Raw genomic sequence first — 20,660 nt, 5'->3', positions numbered from 1 at the left:
CTCCTGACAGGGTTTCCCACATCATCGCAGTGTGTTGTGCCCTTCACAATCTAGTAATACAAAGAAGATGAACTGGAGGAGGATGAGAGCTCATCAGAGGATGAAGATCTGGAGGCCCAGGAACCTCAGGAGGTTGCTGAGGGTCAGAATGAGCGCGATCACGCCATGGAGGAAGACATGGGTGGCGTGCCCGTGATATGTTAATTGCTGACAGATTCCCGGAAGAGTAAAGTTAAGTGAGGGAATATGGCCACTTCTCCCTTAGCCGTCAATGCCATTTTCTTTCAACTCAGGGGATGTCCACCCACTTACAGCGAGAAAACAAGCCCTGCATTCATACTTGCATTTTCTGACCCCATGAATTGCCAGGCCATGATCCTTGCTATGGTCCATGGGGCCCTGTGAGTGAGCTCACTTTAGGAACTGAGAGTCCACTTAGGAACAAGAGCGATGCAAGAGAAGACTTGAATCCTTCACTGCCATCTAATGATGCAAACACTGCTGTGACTGAGATGTGGACATGCTTAGGGATCCCCTCCTCCCTTGCATGTCTTTTCTTTTGCCACTAACACTGAGGAGACACATATGCTGCTAGATTATCAATGCTGATGAGCTGCCCTTGCTCAATGGTGTTCCTTGGAAGAAGGGTTAGAAACGCTTACATTATACATTTCCAATAAAGATTTAAACACATCCCCCTGACATCACACAAGGATGTAGATATTCGTTCAACTGAGGTTGACATCACAGGAATATGAATCTCATGGTGGGACACTATCACTGAGTAGGAGGAAGGCTAAACCTCGAAATAAGGGGATTCCAAAGTCCAATGTATTAAAAGTGCAATTTATTTACATGTCTAGTACACCCATGACCCAAAAGTGACATCAATTTTTCTTAACTTTCCTAACTTTACTGCTACACCTGGGTGCAGCCCCAATATCTGAAGCAGAGGTGAAGGCAGACTGCTAACTGCTGCGTCCTGCTGTCTGTGATGACCTTGGCAGACGTCCTGTAGTGACCTGATAAAGTCACCTGCTCAGAGACAGTAGTGTCCTTGGCGGCCTGAGAAGCTGGAGTGGATGGGGACACAGGCAGAGAGGGCTGTGAACAGATTCACACCATTGAAGTGTCCTGAGAGGAGGCCCCTGGGGTGTCTAGCTGATGCTCATCCTCCTTGTGGGTGCCTGAGGGCCCCACCCTGACTCCTGCACCTGAAGGGAGGTCAAGGTGCCTTGTGCCCATGTCACTCACATCTTGATGGTGCCCATCAGGGTGTGTGGCCATGGAGTGCAGGGCCAAGCACAAATCCAGCAAGGCCTGCTGGACCAAGGTTCTCCATGGTGGTCGCCAGCCTTCCCATGGTGACCTCGAGGTGCTCGCATGTCAGAGTCACGACATTAGACAGAACACAGACGGACTCCTCCATCCTTTACTCTAGTCTGCTGAGTGAATGTCGAATCTCTGCCTGATATTCTGCCACTTGTCATTGCATCTCCAGCATTGAATTGGTGGCCGTTTCCAGAGGCTCATCATCTGACTTGGACTGAGTGGGTGGCTGGTCTCCAGCAGTCCTCCGAGTGCTGGATGCCTGGGCTGTCCCTGCCTCTGACTGCTGCGGGGACGTCTCAGTGAGGTGTTCTCCAGAAAGTGAGCCAGAGCCTAATCTGCGTCTGTGCCCCAATGACGTGCGTGTCTCTCAGCTGGTGGAGCACCGTGATGGTTCTTCTGGAGCGTCATCCTCAGATGAAGTCTGTGGCCTCGCTATGGTGCAGGACTGGCTTGGGGGCCTTGCTCTGTTGGTGCCCAGAAAATAGAAATTAGTTTCAGTTAATGAGCATGAGCTAGACAAGACTGCATGTGACTCACTGTAATTATCTGGATTTGATGAAGTGATGGAGCTGTGATTCGTACTAAGTTGATGGGAGAGGCCAATCTTCTCCTTCCCCACAGGAGCAATCCCTGTCCTCCCCAGCCAGCTCAGGTACAACCTCCTCAAACTCAGTGAGGGCAATGATGTCGGCTGTCCCTCTCCCAGGTCTGCACTCTCTCGCGCCTAATGTGCACCAGCTTGGCCTGTACGAAGAAGAAAGGATGGAACAGAGGTTGGGTGAGATGCATGTCCCCTGTGTATGGTGAGCCCTCCCCAGATGGGCCAGAGGATGAAGTGTGAGCAACATGATAGGTGGGATGGTGGTAATGTGAAAGCCTAGGTGAGAGAATGAGTGTAAGTATGTGTTCCCCTCTAACGATTGTGTGACATCCCTGAAGAGAGTAGCTATTTGAGTGCATGATGCCACGATGAGAGTTTGATACTGGAGTGGGTTGAAGGATGACTTACCCTGGCGGAGTGGATGAGATCATTCATCCTTTTCCTGCACTGGATGGCATTTCAGGTGCAGCTGCGCTGACCTGCTCCGCAATGGCCTCCCGGGATGGAGAAGTGAGACTGCTGAGCTTCCTGCAGCCATCCTTGAGCTAGGGGGCGTGTCTTTGTGCCTGCACCCCTCTGGTCAAGGCCTGGAGGGTGGAGCAGTGTGCTGCCTTCCTCTTGAGGTTCTCAGCCATCTTCTTCTGGCTGCCAGACATCTCTGGTGGGCTAGATAGAGTGAACTTATGTGTTGGACTGGCCTTTAAATATGGCACCCAAACAGCTGACGGCGGGCGGACTAATCAGCTCCCGACCCGCCAGGTGATTTGGACCGATATGCGCCTTTGCATAATTAATAAGGCTCCGAGCGCAGAATCAGACGCGAGTTCCCGCGATTCCGGACATTCCCGGCGCTCCCGAGAACATCCGCCACCGCACTTAGTCTCATTTATGGAAAATTCTGCCTTTTGAGTCTGCACGGTGTAGTCACCAAACGCTTATTTCTAAATAGGCAGCAGTACATAAATATAAAGCACAAAAGAAAGAATTTGGATTTATATAATGCCTTTCACAACTGCAGCATGTCCCAAAGCTCTTTACTGCCAGTGAAGTGTTTTCAATTTGTAATCACTACTATAATGTGAGGAACTTGTAGGGAAATGTGGCAACCAATTTGTGTACAGCAAGGTTCCACAAACAACAGTGGTATCATGACCAAGTAAACTGTTTTAGTAATGGTATTTGAGGGATAAATACTGGCCAAGATACTGACTAGAACTCCCCTGTTCTTCCTCGAATAATGCTCTTGGGTCCTTTTTGTTCTCTTGAGAGAGCAGATGGGGCCTCCTCACCTTATCTAACCTACCAATAACAGCCATGGTTGATAAATTGGTTTATCTTTACTCATTTTTAACAACATGTCTACTGTGCTGCAAGGACAGAATTTGTAGCAAGATCACTCAATGGACAAAGTTACACACCACTTTGAGGTATTCAGGTAAAGATTTGAGATTAGTTGGTTGGTGATCTTGTAATGTTGGGCTGTGCTGCCATTTTAAGATAATTAATCACATACAACTACTTCAACAGTACTGCTTACAGGTGCAGCAAATTGTAGCTGGAATGGTGCTGCACACTGGGAGTCAATACCAAGTGTGGTCTTCAGTTGAAACTGGGATTGAGGGCAGGTGAAAATTGAACTGGGCACAAAATATCAATTATCTCCATTTTGCTAGCTGTGGTTCAGTGGGTAATGCTCTCACTTCTGAGTTAAAAGGTTATGGGTTCAAGACCAACTCCCAGACTTCAACAGAAAAAAATAAAGGCTGACACTCCAATGTACTTCTGAGGTAATGTTGCACTGTTGAAAATACTGTCTTTCTGATGAGACACTAAGCTGAGATCCCATCTGCCCTCTTAGATGGACGTAAAATATCCCATGGTATTATTACAAAGAAGAGTAGCATAGTTATTTCTGATGTCCTGGCCAATATTTATAACTCAGTCAACATTTCAAATGTGGATTATCTAGTCATTATCACATTGCTGTTTTTGGGAGCTTGCTGTGTGCAAATTGGCTGCTGCGTTTCCTATGTTACAATAGGGACTACACTTCAAAAGTATTTCAGTAGCTGTAAAGTACTTTGGAACATCATGTGGTTGTGAATGGAATTATATAAATGCAAATTGTTTTTGAAGTTGTGCATTTTGTCTGTATTTTTAAATGATTCTTTGATTTGATATTATGTATAGTTAAACTGAAAATGTGATGGCAAATTAGGAAGCAGAGTGGAGTTGGTTGGAGCATTTCCCCTGCAGCAGCGGCTGAAGAGCTGTGATGTGCAAATGAAGGGTTACAGCACCACATCTGGTGGACAGATATAATTGCAGCATGACAAATTAACATAGGCAATTTAAGGCGCCTTTTTTAACAGGTCCTGCTTGGCATTTAAACATGTGCCTATCATAATGTTCTTGCCTCTGATACAGCCATCACCATTTTGAAAGGCCCCTAGATGGCCAAAGTGTATGTCTATTTCATTTATTAGGCCCATTTTAATGAGCATATCACCGTCCAATGGTATACCGAGGACTCTGATTGCCATTTCAGGAGGAAATTGATCAGAGCCAAAGAGGTCCAGCAAAGGTAAGTTTAAATGTGTTTTGGAAAGCTAGGAGGAGGAGTGGGTCCTACATTTCTTGTTGTATCTTGCTGATCCTGTGTGTTGTTCCCATAAAAGCCTGACTTTTAAATTTAGCCTATACACAATTGTCTAACAGAGTGGTATATTGTGCCTTCTGAAATGAACAGGAGAATGCAGCAGCACATGCACTTTATATAATAACTAAGGAGTATGTATTAACTGTGGGCATACTAAGGGTATAGGTTTCAATATTTTAGGAGATGTGGTCTGCTGGTGGAAACTACCTTTTTACTCTGCCACAGCTCAAACAGAGAAGCAACTTGTTATAAATACCATATCACAACATTTGTTGAAATCAATAACACCATGCCCCTTGGAGATGAATCTATTCAATCAAGCCAATTTTGTATTTTAGCAACATTTCTTCACTCTGAGTCAGTGTGCTTACACAAGTCACAATGCCAAAAATTGGTGAAACATGTCAAACTTAAATTGACATTGTTGATCTACAAGAATACATTAGAAATTCTTTGTTCTCGCTGAATGACCTTTTTACGCCAAATGTACATTTGGGCATTTAAAACTGATACTCTGTAATGAAATGCACTTTTAGTATTAAATCCATACAACATAAAAACTGTGGCCAAACTAAAATCAGATGCACCCTGTGTTATTCCAGCCTTCCGTTTGCTGACTGTTTCCTATAATTGAATGAAAATGATGCATCATATTTTGTTAGATCAGTATCATTACACGGTTTTCAATATTCTGTGAACTTGTAGGGCAGAATTTAGCCCTTGGCTGGCGGACAGGCCCCACCGGCTCGGTGGTGTGCGGGCAGCTAAACCTCGCTGCTGAAACGGGGCCTGCCGCCATTTTGAGCGGGCAGGCCAATTAAGGCCCGCCCAGCGGCCTGCCCGACAGGAAGCGTTATGTGCTTCTTGTGCAGGGGGTGGAGGGAATTTCCATCTGTCAAAGTGCTCCCTGAGGCAAAATCCTGTCTCAGAGAGATTCGTGAGAGGTAAGTAAACTCTAAAAATAGATAAATATTAAAATTATTAACATGTCACATGAGATGGGACATGTTAATAATAAACATATAAAATTTATTAAATTTTTAAAAAACGGACATGAAACTTCATTCCGCCAGTGAATGAAGTCTCATTAATAATCTGCAACCTGCTGGGGCTCCTGGCCTGCCCACCAGCCTTAAGGTTGGCCAGGCAGGGTGTTTAATAAGGTTAATTAGCCTGTCAGTGGCCTTAATTGGCCATTGACAGGTTGGCAGGCGGACAGCTGATTTCGCTGTCCACCTGCCTTCGTGAATATTTAAAGGGTCCAGGATAACATCGGGCATTCCTCCCAACTTCATCCTGTGTCATTTTTTTCCTTGGTGAGCGGGCCCTGCCCCCAAATCGCCGAGGGGAAAATCCTGGTCGTAGTCTTATTTACTTAAGAACATAAGAAATAGATGCAGGAGTAGGTCATTTGGCCTCTCAAGCCTGCTCCACTATTCAATATCTGAATGATTGTGGTCTCAATTCCACTTCTCTGCCTGTCCCATATCCCTTGTCTCCCATATACATCAAAAATCTGACCAAATTAGCCTTCAATATATCCGATCACCCAGCCTCCACTGGTCTCAGGGGAAGAGAATTCCAAAGACTAACAGCCATCTGAGAGAAGAAATTCCTCCTCATCTCCCTATTAAATGGGAGATCCCTTATTCTGAAACTGTGTCCCCTAGTTCTAGATTCCCCCACGAGAGGAAACATGCTGTCAGAATCTACCCTGTCAAAACCCCTCAGAATCTTCTATGTTACAATAAGAACACCTCTCATTCTTCTAAACACCAATGGGTATAGGCCCAACTTACTCAAACTTTCCTCATAAGACAACCCTACCTTCCTAAACCATTCCCGTCCACAAGGTATTCTTTGTAGCAGTTTAATACAACTGAATGACTTGTTTGGCCACTGTAGGAGGCAGTTGCAAGTCAACCGCTTTGTTGTGGGGACTGGAATCACTTATAGGCCAGACCAGGTAAGGATGAAGAATTTCCTTCCCTAAAGGACATTAGTGAATCGGTTGGATTTGATAACATTCAACCTATGTGTTATTGTTGCTGACATAAGTTGATGAACTGAGACATTCCTATAATGTTCTTCTGTGCAGAATTTCATTGCCAACATTAAACAGTTTCCAAATAAATGCCTTTGTGGTCAGCTCTTTTGAATAGTTATTCAACACTGCCTAAGCCACTCAGGCATTTATTTCGGGAGCTACGAAAATTTAGCCAGCAGGTGAAATCTCAAAGGATTTGTACACTTAATAATCTTTGGAATCCATATCTCCAAGAACTCTATTTTTTTTTTAAAAATTGGAAGAACATTGAATTATTTGGAGTTCATTTTGGTCTATGAGCAAGCTGCTTTTACCAAGAAACCACATGACTTCAGCTAAATGAGCAGCAAGACACCTGGGGAGATACAAGTTATTTTGTTTTGAGTTAAAATGAAAAATTGCTGCTTCCAGGGCTTGTGCTCCTACTGATTGGCTGAAAAACTTCTGACCTGGGAGAAGTTCGGTCTGAACATGTTTTTTGAACTCAGTGTGTACCTTGGGAGCAAACCTTGAAGGAAGATGGCTCCCCCTCTGTCTCTCTCCAACCCCCTGTCTCCTTGTATTACCTGTCTCCTCGTATTCACCTTCAGCCAGAAAACTCTCATCTCAGTATAACCTGATAGCCTGTGAAACTGCAACATGTGAGAGTTCACACGACAGTGTTTCACTGAAGATCCTTAGGAAAGGGCTTCCAGACAACTACTGTGACCAGTGATCTGTCTTTGCATGCAAGAACACCAAATCGACAGCATCAAGACCTTTTCGGACTTTATCTTTTTTCATAAAGTGTTCCCTTACCCTCTGCAGAGACCTTATTTGTTTTGTGTGTGTGTGTTTGTTGGGATTTTAAAAGGTATAAATCATTACAGTTCCAGGTTACAAATTATGTATTATCCAGTTTTGCAACATGTTTTTAAAAATAAGTTTTGTTTCATAATAAATCGATTATTTTGCGTTTATTGAAAGAAGCCTGATTAAAGTTTATTTTATCCTGCATTTTGCAGTAGCAAAGATAAATAATTTGCCGTTTTGGTGACCAAATTAAACATTTACGCTTATGGTGCGACTTATGGAATAGTGGGGCTAGAGAAACTGCACACTCCTCTCATCCTGATCATAAGATAGATTGGGGAATTTGAAACACAGACAATAGATGATTGGACACAGATTAATACTAATTGGTAAAGGATAAATGGACAGATACCTGGTTTCTTAAACATTAGTAAACCAAAATGGATTTGGAAGCTGCTTAGATTTTTCTGGGAGTAGCAGATTATTTGAAATCCTTGACTAAGGCTAAACTGAAAGAGTTAGCTGATAAAGCGAAGGTAGTGTCATACTGAAAAGGCATGAAGGAGAAAAAAGCTAACAGAAATTTGATTCTCTTCCATATTCTCGTTTAAATTCTTTTTTTTAAAATGGACAATTGCTGGGCTGATAAAATGGCTGTAGCTGGTCACATGCTGGTAGTTCTGACAGATTCTAAGCCATTCCAATTGACAAAGACTAACTCATCATCCTGCTGGAATGCAACATCCACTTTGATGAACATTCCAGCCAAGCCAACACAAAGGACTGGTAGACAAGACATCTGCCCCAACTAGCTCTGGACAAAGGCTATTTGTGACTCCTCACCTCCAACATTGTGCAATTGGTTTCACAGTTACCTGCTCAAAATACACATGGTTTTAACGGGGGTCCTTAAGGTGTATCCTTAGCTGAATGGCTTGGCCTGAAACCATCCTGTCACATGGCAGCTGTTTGAATTGCTTTAATTATACAGCTTTTGGATTCCATCTTTAGTTGTGGTTTGACCTCAAAAGAGGAAACCGGACTCCAGGCAAATAGCCTGCCTCTGACCTCCATCTCTCTCAAAGTTAGATCTCCAGAAAGAATCCTGTATTTTGCCTACAGAGCGAATTAATTCCCAAAATATAAGAATGCTTTATTGCATCTTCAACAGACTCAACCAAGTTCATAGGACAAAGACCAGGAATTCTGCCTGACAAAGCCACCTGAAAGAGCCTTCATTGGACATTGACTTACTGGACCATACTCACGTGAATTAATGCCAATACCTTTTTTTTTAAGTAACTCACAATTTGTAATTTCTTCCCCTTTCTTTCTCTGCTTTTCTACCTTGTATGCTTGTGAGTGTGAATGTGTGTCATGATCTATCCCTCGGGTTTTGAACGTGTTAATAAATCCTAGTTTTGTTTCATCTTAAAGAATTTGCTGTGGGGTTATTGTTAACATTAGACCTCAGAAACCGAGGTTTGGGAAACTCACCACAGCTTATTTCAACAAGGGAAAGGATACTAAGGGAAATAAGTTAAATTAGAAATTTAAACCACCACTGTCGCGAGTAGAAGAGAGGAACAGTAATAATAATTCAATTCATCTCGCCCTCGTGTCCGTAACAGAATAAATAAAAGCAGAATTTCATAAGGATGATGTGATTAAAGTAACCCAGTGTTTAGAATTAAAGGAAACAACCGTAATTGGTGTATCACAGCTAGAGTTTGCTAGGATTCAGTTGCAGATGAAGCAGCTTGAGATAGAAAGAGATAGAAAAAAGTAGAAGCTTGAACTTGAAAAAGAAAAGGAAATGAAAAAACTTGAATTGGAGGAAAAATAGAGAGATGAGAAAACTTGAACAAGAAAAAGAGAACTGGAAATGTAAAAACTTGACCTCCAGAGAGAGATGTTAGCAAAGGAGGAAAGGGAGAAGGATAAAGAGAGACAAGCGAAGGAGAGAGAGAGAAGGAACAAGAAAGGGGTTACCAGCTTAAAAGGCTGGAATTTAAAAAGAGGCCTCAGATGCTGAGGTAAGCTCTGATCTTGAAAAAATTATCCCCAGCCCAAAGCCCTGTCGGGAGATGTTTAAGTTTGTACAAGCCCTCCCAAAGTTTGAGGAAAGGGATGTAGAGGCATTCTTCATTTCATTTGAGAAAGTAGCTAAGCAAATGAAGTGGCTAAAAGAAAACTGGACATTGCTGCTACAAAGCAGGTTAATGGGCAGAACTAATGAGTTTATGCATCACTTTCAGAAGAGGTTTCTATGGATTATGATGTAGCAAAAAAGGTTATTCTTAGTGCGTATGAGTTGGTCCCTGAGGCATACAAGCAGAAGCTTCGAAACATATGGAAACAGCCTAGGCAGGCCTACGTTGAATTTGAGAGGGTAAAGCAAAGTAATTTTGACTGTTGCATTAAAGGTAAATGCCACATTTGAAGCACTTAGGGACATAATTCTACTGGAAGAGTTTAAAAATTCACTTCCTCCAGTAGTTAGAACCCATGCCGAAGACTAGTGGGTTCCAACATCTAGACGAGCAGTGGAGATGACTGACAGTTATGAGCTAGTCTATAAATCCAAACCCTTTTTAGGTCACCCCCACAAACCCAAGAAGGATAGAAAGTGGGAGGGTGAAGGGAAGGCAAGTAGCCAGGGAAGAGAGGGGACAGCTGGGAATGCCTTGGGAACTCCTCAGACCAGAAAGGAAGCTGCTAAGGGTGGAAATGATATTCGAAGGCCTAAGCGTTTCCATTGTAACAAAGTGGGACACCTTCGTGCAGACTGCTGTAAGTTGTGTGGGAAATCCATGGGACATATTGGGGTTTGTAAGGATGAGTCAGAAAAAGGAATCCTGACTGAAAATACAACAAATCAAGTTGCCACATTAACTACAGCTGTAAGTCTGAGTATGAACACTGCTGTGAGTTAGGGCAGGTACATGAGGATTATAAGAATTTTTGTCAAGAGGAAAAGTAACTCCTTATCCCTCAGATGAGGCAGCTAAACCTATAATTATATAAAGAAATACAGGAGCCACTCAAACACTTTTGTTGGGGAAAGATATAACTTTTTAACCAGAGACCCCATTAAATGCCAAAGTTTCAACAAATAGCTTTGATGGGGAGTATACACCCATATTTTTTTATCAGGTGCACTTAGAGTGTGACCTAATGTCTGGGACAGTGATGGTAGGAGCTGTCCAGGAGTTATCTATAGACGGAGTTGACTTGCTCTTGGGAAATGATTTAGCCTGAGCAAAGGTAGTAGCTTACCCTATAATTACAGAAAGCCCAAGTGAGATTAAAGGGCCCGAGCAGTTACAAGAAAATGTACCGGGAATTTTTCCTTTGTGTGTGATGACCCGAACAATGACTCAGCAAAGTCCATTACTGGAAGTCAAAGTGATACCACAGACAGATATTTGCTTATTCAAAACTTTCTTTAAAGACTTGGATAATCTGAAAGAGATGTTTAGTAAATGTTCTCTAACTGAAGCTCAACAAGCTGATCCGGAATTAAACAAGTTGGCACAATCAGCCCAAGCTGAAGCTGAGAGAGTTCCAGAATGTTATTATGTTAAAAAGGGAATTCTAATGAGGAAGTGGAGACCTCCTCACAGATTTGCAGACAAAGAGCGGACAGTTGTTCATCAGATAATGGTACCACCCAAATATCATCGTGATGTTATGGATAGCACATGAAATTCCTATGGCAGGACATGTAAGTATGGAAAACTCAGGCATGGATAAACTGGTATTTTGACTGGCCAGGTCTTCACTGGGACATGGTGCAGTTTTGTAAAACATGCCAGATGGTGAGAAAAACACAAACTACAATCCAACTGGCACCTTTAATTCTCATGCCAGTTTTTAGGGAACCATTTAATAGGATGGTTGGAGACTGTGTGGGACCATTACTGAAAACAAAATCAGGATACCAATATATCCTTACTATTATGGATATGACAACTCAATTTCCAGAGGCCATTCCTTTGAGAACAATTACAACTAAGGTCGTGGTAGAGAAATTAACCCAAATTTTTACTGATATGGGTTACCGATGGAGATCTAGTTGGATTAAGGTTCCAATTTCATGTCTAAAATTTTTCAAAACACAATGAATAGTTTGGGTATCAAACAGTTAAAGTCCTTGGCATATCATCCACAGACACAGGGAGCTTTAGAGAGGCACCATCAAACTCTCAAAACAATGATTAAAGCATTTTGTCATGAATATCTCCATGATTGCGACAAAGGGTAGACTTTCTTTTATTTGCTACCCAAGATTCACCAAATGAATCTAACAGATTTAGTCCTTTTGAATTAATTTATGGACATGAGTTAAGAGGTTCCCTGAAATTAATCAAAGAAACATTTTTAGGACAGAGAGATGAATCCTCTATGCTAGATTATGTGTCTGTGTTCCAGGAACAGCTCACAGGAATAAAAACAAAAAAATAAAAACAAAAAACTGCGGATGCTGGAAATCCAAAACAAAAACAGAATTACCTGGAAAAACTCAGCAGGTCTGGCAGCATCGGCAGAGAAGAAGAGTTGACATTTCGAGTCCTCATGACCCTTCAAAACTCCAGTTCTGTTGAATTCTGTTTTTGTTTACAGCTCACAGGAGTCTGAAAAGTGGTCAAGAACATCTTAAAGTTCCACAAACAAAGATGAAGGAATGGGCAGATAAGCAAGCTGAGACCCAAACATTTCAACTGGTGATGAAGTGTTAGTGTTATTGCCTTTACAGGAGGATCCTCTGAAAGCATGGTTCAGTGGTCCATAGAAAGTAGTTAAGAGAGTTAATAAAGTAAATTATTTGATAGACACCCCAGATCGTAGCAAAAAGAATCAGCTATGTCATAACAATATGTTAAAATAATACTATCATAGTGAGGAGGATAAGAAGGATCAGGTATGTCAGTTAGTCAGGCCAGTGGAAGATGAAAGAGACAGTGAGAGTGAGGCAGAAGGAGACATACAGTTTGCTAATTGAACCTCTTACTATTCGATTAGCTAACATTGAAATATTAGGACAGTTAGACACCATATTCTCATACTTAGAGGTAGGACAATGAGAAGATCTAGTGAGATTACTTACAGAATTTAAAAGGAATCTGTAGAGATAAACCAGAGTGTACAACTTTAGCCACGCATCATGTGGATGTAGTGGAATCTTCTCCTATAAAACATCATCCTCATCATTTAAGTTTGGAAAACAGGCTCAGGCGAAAGCAGAAATTCAGCAATTTTTAAAATTATTCATTCATGGGCTGTGGTGTCACTGGCTGGGCCAGTATTTATTGCCATCCCTAATTGCCCTTGACAAGGTGGTGGTGAGCTGCCTTCTTGAACCGCTGCAGTCCCTGTGTTGTAGGTACACCCACAGTTCTGTTAGGGAGGGAGTTCCAGGATTTTGACCCAGCGACAGTGAAGGAATGGTGATATAATCCCAAGTCAGGATGATGAGTGGCTTGGAGGGGAAATTCCAGGTAGTGGTGTTACCATGCATCTGCTGCCCTTGTCCTTTTAAATGGAAGTGGCCATGGGTTTGGAAGGACCTATCTAAGGAGCCTTTGTGAAATCCTGCAGTGCATCTTGTAGATGGTGCACACTGCTGCCACTATGTGTCGGTGGTGTAGGGAGTGAATGTTTGTGGATGGGGTGCCAATCAAGCGGGTTGCTTTGTCCTGGATGGTGTCAAGCTTCTTGAGTGTTGTTGAAGCTGCACTCATCCAGGTAAGGGGAGAGTACTCCATCACACTCCTGACTTGTGCCTTGTAGATGGTGGACAGGCTTTGGGGAGTCAGGAGGTGAGTTACTCACTGCAGGACTCCTAGCTTCTGACCTGATTTGTAGCCACAATATTTATAGTCCAGTTCAGTTTCTGGTCAATGGTAACCCCAGGATGTTGATAGTGGGGGATTCAGCAATGGTAATGCCATTGACTATCAACGGGCGACAGTTAGATTCTCTCTTGTTGGAGATGGTTATTGCCTGGCAATTGCGTGGCACAAATATTACTTGCCACTTGTCAGCCCAAGCCTGGATATTGTCCAGGTCTTGCTGCATTTGGACGTGTATTGGAAAATCACCTAAATGAACCTAGTCAAAGCAGTTGAGTTCTCCCGTCATGTTAATACCAAAACCTGATGAGTCAACCAGATTCTGCATAGATTACAGAAAGGTTAACAAAAACAGACTCCTACCCAATCCCTCGTTTAGAAGATTGTATTGATAGGGTTGGTAGTGCCACACTCCTTACTAAGATTGATTTATTAAAAGGATGCTGGCAAGTACCTTTAACTTCATGAGCTAAGGAAATATTGGCTTTTGTCATGCCAAATAGGCTATACTAATGCTGAGTGATGGCATTTAGGCTAAAAAATGCTCCAGCCACTTTCCAAAAACTAATGAATCAAGTTATGATCAGTGTTCCTAACTGTGTGCTTTACTTGGATGATGTATTGATTTAGAGCAACACTTAAAAAAATCATTTAAAACAATTGGAAGCCCTATTTAAACAATTAAAGTCAGCAGTCCTCATAATAGAGCTTGCTAAGAGTGAGTTTGCAAAAGTGAGAGTAACTTATCGAGGGCATATCGTAGGGCAAGGACAAGTGGTGGTGGAATTTCCTGTCCCTAAAAACTAGATGAGAAACCATGAGATTTCTGGGGATGTGAGGCTTCTATCCTAAGTTTGTACCAAACTTCAGCACAATAGCTGCTCCACTAACAGATTTATTGCAAAAGAAGGCAATTTTAGTAAGGTCAAGAGAGTGTCAGACAGCTTTTGAGAAGCTGAAGGGAATTCTAACTAATGAACCGGTGTTAGCTGCCCCTAACTTCACTATACCCTTCAAAGTGGTAATCGATGCTAGTGACTTGGGGGTGGGAGAAGTCTTATTGCAAGATAATGAACCATGCAGAGAGAAGTCAGTGGGGTACTTCTCTAAAAAAATAAAATTAGAAGAGATATTCTATGGTAGAAAAGGATACCCTGGGATCGTAATTGGTTCTTAAACATTTTGAGGTGTATGTCCATCATGGCTGTAAATAAACCCTAATATATACTGACCATAATCACTTGACCTTTGTGGAAAAGTTTAAGACCCAGAATACCAGACTTTTCTGATGGAGCTTGCTAATACAGCCTGATAACTTAAAGGTTGTCCATGTTGCTGACATGTTTTCACGAATGTAATTTCGTTAAAATTATCTGGAAATCAAGAAGATCAGCGAATGCTGTACAGGTTCTGTATGAGGAGTGAATGAGAATGAGTGAGTACATGTTTGAATTCCTCACTCCCTCTCTTCTCAAGTCCTCATTCCCTTTGCCCCGATTGCCTATTCTCTCCACATTGCCAGGGAATCGGGTCTAATGATTTACGAATAGCCATGCATTTTGCTAGATGATACCGTTGTATCCAATGCTGTACCCCATTGTAGTACAAAAACACCTGACACACACTCACACAGGTAAATGTACTTCAATGCGTATATTTCCTTAACAAATGTTTATCACCATTCAGTAACCAAGAAAGTAAAACAGTCACAATGATCATTACCATTTTCCAACAAATGCATAAAAAGGTTCATATTCTGTGCAAATATGAGGATTGAGATCAATGACAATGGCAGTGACCATTACCCATATTTTATTTACTAATACAAAAGCAGTTCACCACATCTGGATTTCCAATTCATCACTCATAGCTGGTGGTTAACATATTAGACAACTCTGCTTTAGCAGTTGCTTAACTGGCTGAGCCTGGCTTGAGTTATCATCTGTGTCTATATTCTTATGTAAATATGTTTCCATTGTGCATAATAAGCCGCAACTGCCATTCCTTCAGAATATACTTCACAGAGTTGTTTCTTGTAATTTCCCATGGACTTAATTGCAAAATAATTTTGTAGTTTTTATAACAGGATGTAGGTTAATAGTTTTAATGGAGTGGATCTTCCTGCTGCTGCTCAAAATACTTAACGCCTGCTATTATTTCTGGTAATTTTGAATTACACTATCATCCAATTACTGTAACCTTAAAATGCTATAACTGACCCATCTTTTCATCAATTTCCTTTAGGCTAATCATTATATCCCAAAATATATCATCACATAGTGAATAATACCTTCTCCATTCCCATTACTAACATTTTCTAAACACAGAGGGGATGAAATTGATCTTTACCAATTACACAAAATGGGACCATAGCAAATCAGGTGCAGGGTGTGTAACAGTGGCTGCTGATTCATTACCCCCCTATTTCACACAACTGACAAAACCAGTTCCATCCCCACAGATTTCAGGTAATCATTTTATCCCCTGCTTTAAGTCTAAAAATCCTTAATTGATTTGCATTGTAACTCTGATGTGGTTATTTGAATATGAGAAATTACCTGGACAATTCGAACCTGTGGGAGAAAGACAATCAATGGAACATAGGAGTATGCCTTCCAGCCCTTCAAACCTCTCTAGCTCATGGCCATTTATCTGAGTTATTCTATATCCCCTAATACCATTACCTAAGAAACATCTGTTCCACCTCAATCTTGAAAAATTAATTTGACACATCATCCATAGTCTTTTTGGGAGACAGTTCCAAATGTCTGCTACTCTTTGTTTGCAAAGTGCTTCCTGATTTCAGTCCTGACCTGACTAGCTATTTTAAGATTGTGTCCTCTTGCTCTGGATTCACCACCAGAGAAAATAATTTCACTTTATCTATTCTCCATGGATTTCTTTATAATTTTAAAGAACTCACAGCTCAACTTTCTTAACTCCAGGGAAGACAGACCAAGTTTGTGCAACTGGTCCTCAGGATTTAACCCTTCAAGCCCTGGTATCATTAGGCTGGGGTCTCTCCAAACGATATGAGACAGCCTTGTCTTGTCAATTCACAGCTGCCCCCTGAGTTTTCCCAGTGTCACATTGACAGTTCACCCGCCACCTCAGCCTCAAAAACAACAGATAAAATGCATCTTTAAACAAACTCTGCTCACACATTGCAAGCTGCTGACGAGACCTCTTCATTGTTTCGTATCATCCGCATCCATCTACATGCCTCACGAGGGTTGTTCCCTAACTCCCCCGGTGGAGTTTTGTCCCATGACAGGTTGGCTATATAAGATGTGAATTCATACCGATTGAAATGAAATACATCTCGATTTGTTCTTGGCCGCCCAACTTTAGTTGTGCAAGTCAGGAAGTGCCGTTGATGCCTTTGTTTTTCAACTAGATCCCGAATTAAATACAAGCAGCATCTAAATCGGGTGTTATTCGCCGGAGCCCAGTCCAACTAATCGGCCAGTCTGAGATACAGATCATTACAGTTAACTTTTGTTCGAATTGAGTCAGTATACTTCATTTAAACTACACCGCATTTGTACAATTACAAGCTGTAAACTAGGGACCAAGCATAAGCAAATTCAAAAGAATGCATATTTTTTCACAATTTAAGCAGTCAATTTTTTTTAATTATAAATTGATTATTAATTTAGAGTCGCCCTTACCCTTTGTACTCTTTCCCTTTCTGGATGGTTAGAGTCACTATCATCTCGACAAGCATCAGTAAAATCAAAAGCAACAGAAGCCAGTACATGGGATTTTCTTTCACTAAAGTTACTCGCCAAATTGCTAACACGGTGTGAAACACAAAAATGAGTCGAGGAACAACAGCGCTCAGATAGACAAACAAAACCATGGTCCTTCCAGCGAAGCCTCGGAGTCAGATCGAGAAGGCTCCTCGTTCAGGTCAATGAAGCGAACGGCGGAGGTAGATATTCTTAGGTCAAACCTGGCCCACTGGGAGCGCTGCCCTCTTGTGCGCTCCTCCCCGCCGAAGCCTTCTTAGTCACAGCTGATTACGAAGCAAAAGACCGACGGAAAAGCTCATTGTAAACTGCAAAACGATCGAGAGCAATATTTTAAGCTGTTTTAATTTAGAAGGATTCAATGATAACATATGCAGCAATGTAAATAGTTATTTGATAAATTAGTGTTATGAATTATTGATGGACTAAGTTGACGAATATACTGTCAATTAATGATTGAATATTAAAGTTACGAAATAACATAAGTAGGATTGTGAGTAGCCATATGGACTCTGGAGCTTGCTTTGTGATTCAATAAGATCATGACTGATTTTCAAACTCAATTCCAGTTTCCCACCCAAACCCCATTTCACCTAATAGGGTCCTAAATCTTGACAAATGAAAATACGAAGGTATGAGCCGTGAGTTGGCTAAGATAGATTGGGAACTTCGGTGGATAGGCAATGGCTAATACTTGAGGAGCGAATGTATACATTGCAACAGTTAGACATTCCTTTCTGGCACAAAAGCACAACAGGAAAAGCAGCCCAACCATGGCTAACAAAAAAAATTAAGGATAGTATTAGATCCAAAGAGAAGTCATATAAAGTTGCTAGAAAAAGTAACAAGCCTGAGGATTGGGTGCAATTTAGAATTCAGCAAAGAAGGATCAAAAGATTGATTAAGAGAGGAAATAGAGTATGAGAGTAAGCTTGCAAGGAACATAGAAGTGGACTGTAAAAACTTCTAAAAGTATGTAAAAAGAAAAAGATTAGTGAAAACAAATGTAGATCCCTTACAGTCTGAAACAGGAAAATTTATTATAGAGAACAAGGAAATGGCAGAGCAATTAAACAGCTACTTTAGTTCTGCCTTCACAGAGGAAGACACAAATGACTTCCCAGAAACACAAGGGTACCAAGGGACTAGTGAGAAGGAGGAATTGAAAGAAATTAGCATTAGTAAAACAATAGTGCTGGGGAAATTAATGGGTCTGAAAGCCAATAAATCCCCAGGCCCGATAATCTAATCTACTAAGGGAGATGGCCATGGAAATAGTGGAAGCATTGGTTGTCATCTGCCAAAATTCTGCAGGTTCTGAAACAATCCTGGTAGATTGGAGGGTACCAAATGTAACCCCATTATTTAAAAAAAGGCGGGGGGGAAGAAAACAGCGAATTACAGACAGCATCAGTAGTAGGGAAAATGCTAGAGTCTATTATAAAGGATGTGATAACAGGACACTTAGAAAATATCAACGGGATTAGACAAAGTCAACATGAATTTATGAAAGGAAGATCATATTTGACAAACCTACGGGAGTATTTTGAGGATGTAACTAGCAGAATAGATAAGGGAGAATCAGTGGATGTGGTGTATTTGGATTTTCATAAAGTTTTTGATGAAGTCCCACATAAGAGGCTAGTGTGTAAAATTAAAGCACATGGGATTGGGCATAATGTATTGGCATGGACTGAGAATTGGTTAGCAGATAGGAAACAGAGAGTAGGAATGAATGGGTCTTTTTCAGAGTGGCAGGCAGTGACTAGTGGAGTACCGCAGGGATCAGTGCTTGGGCCCCAGCTATTCACAATATTTATCAATGATCTGGATGAGGGAACCAAATGTAATGTTTCCAAGTTTGCTGATGACACAAAACTTGATGGGAATGTAAGCAATGAGAGGGTGTTAAGAGGCTTCAAGGCGGTTTATACAGGTTAAGTGAGTGGGCAAATACATGGCAGATGCAGTATAATGTGGATATGTGTGAAGTTATCTACTTTGGTAGGAAAAACAGAATGGTAGAATATTATTTAATTGGTAATAGATTGGGAAATGTTGATGTAAAGAAGGACCTGGATGTCCTTGTACACCAATCACTGAAAGCAAACATGCAGATGCAGAAAGCAGTTAAGAAGACAAATGGTATGTTGGCCTTCATTGCAAGAGGACTTGATTACAGAGCAAGGATATCTTACTGCAGCTGTACAGGGCCTTGGTGAGACCACACCTGGAGTATTGTGTGCAGTTTTGGTTTCCTGACCGAAGAAAGGATATACTTGCCATAGAGGGAGTGCAGTGAATGTTCACCAGACTGATTCCTGGGATGGCAGGATTGTCATATGAGGAGAGATTGGGCTGACTAGGCCTGTATTCACTGGAGTTTGGAAGAATGAGAAATCTCATTCAAACATAAAATTCTGACAGAGATAGACAGATTGGATGCAATTTCCTCTGGCCGGGGCATTGAGAACAAAAGGTCACAATCTCAGAATATGGGGTAGAACATTTAGGACTGAGATGCAGAACCTATGGAATTCTCTACCAAAAACGGCTGTGGAGGCCAAGTCACTGAATATTTTTAAGAAGGAAATAGACACATTTCTGGACTCTAAAGGCATCAAAGGGTATGGGGAGAGCGCAGGAATACCGTGTTGAGATAGAGGATCAGCCTTGATTATGTTGAATGGCGGAGCAGGCTCAAAGGGCCGAATGACTGACTCCTGCTCCTATTTTCTATGTGTCTATGTAATTCCAACATTCGCTCGATTTTTTTAGGAGTGCACGACTGATTTGGTAGTGTGCGCAGTCCTTTTAAATTTTTTACATGTCCGCGCAAGCATGGTCACTTAAAGGAGCCGACTTGTGTATGGCCTGCTTGGGAAGTTACGGATTGTAGCTTTGAGAGAACATTGCTTGATTCTCTTAGAGTCCATAAGTTATCAATCTCAGTCTTGAATATACTCAATGTCTGAGCACCCACATCCCTCTGGGATAGAGAATTCCATGGATTTACAACCCTCTGAGTGAAGAAACTTTTCTCCATTTCTAAATGCTGACTTCTTAGGTTGAGGCGATGTCCCCTAGTTGCAGACACTTCACTTGGAGGCAACGTCCTCTCAACATCTACCTTGTCAAGCTTTCTCATAATCTCATATGTTTCAATGAGTTCACCTCTCATTCTTCTAAACTCTAGAGAATAACAGATACATTCTACTCAATCACTCCTCATAGGACAACCCTCTCATCACAGGAATCAATTTAATGAACCTTTGCTGCACTCCTCAAAGGCAACTATGTTCTTCCTTAGGTAATGAGACCAAAACTGTAGACAGTGATCCAGGTGTGATCTCAACAAAGGCCATACCAAAGCAAAACCTGCTTACTCTTGTACTCCAAGGTACAAGGTAAAAGGTGAACATACCATTTCCCTTCCTAATTGTTTGCTGCACCATCTCGTTTGCTTTCTCAATATTATGCAGAAGGACAAATATTTTGTACGAGGATAGCCAGATCCCTCTGAATATAATATTTAATAGTTTCTCACCATTTAAACAATATTCTATTTTTATGTTCTTCCTATAAAGGTGAATAACCTCATGTTTCCCAACATTAAACTCCA

At 41.5% G+C, this 20,660-nt stretch overlaps 1 protein-coding gene across 1 annotated transcript in view; it reads right to left on the bottom strand.

Annotated features, from left to right (window-relative positions):
* tmem26b (transmembrane protein 26b) overlaps window positions 1-17,148 on the bottom strand; it is a 59,762-nt gene extending 42,614 nt beyond the window's left edge. The window contains exon 1 of the mRNA XM_041209265.1: window positions 16,958-17,148. Coding sequence (XP_041065199.1) covers window positions 16,958-17,148 — 191 coding nt within the window. The remainder of the gene's footprint in view (window positions 1-16,957) is intronic.
* Between the last annotated feature and the right edge of the window lie 3,512 nt (window positions 17,149-20,660).

This window comes from Carcharodon carcharias, chromosome 17 (genome assembly GCF_017639515.1).
Source record: "Carcharodon carcharias isolate sCarCar2 chromosome 17, sCarCar2.pri, whole genome shotgun sequence".
NCBI classification, from domain to species: domain Eukaryota; kingdom Metazoa; phylum Chordata; class Chondrichthyes; order Lamniformes; family Lamnidae; genus Carcharodon; species Carcharodon carcharias.
This window is presented reverse-complemented; position numbering and strand designations above follow the sequence as displayed.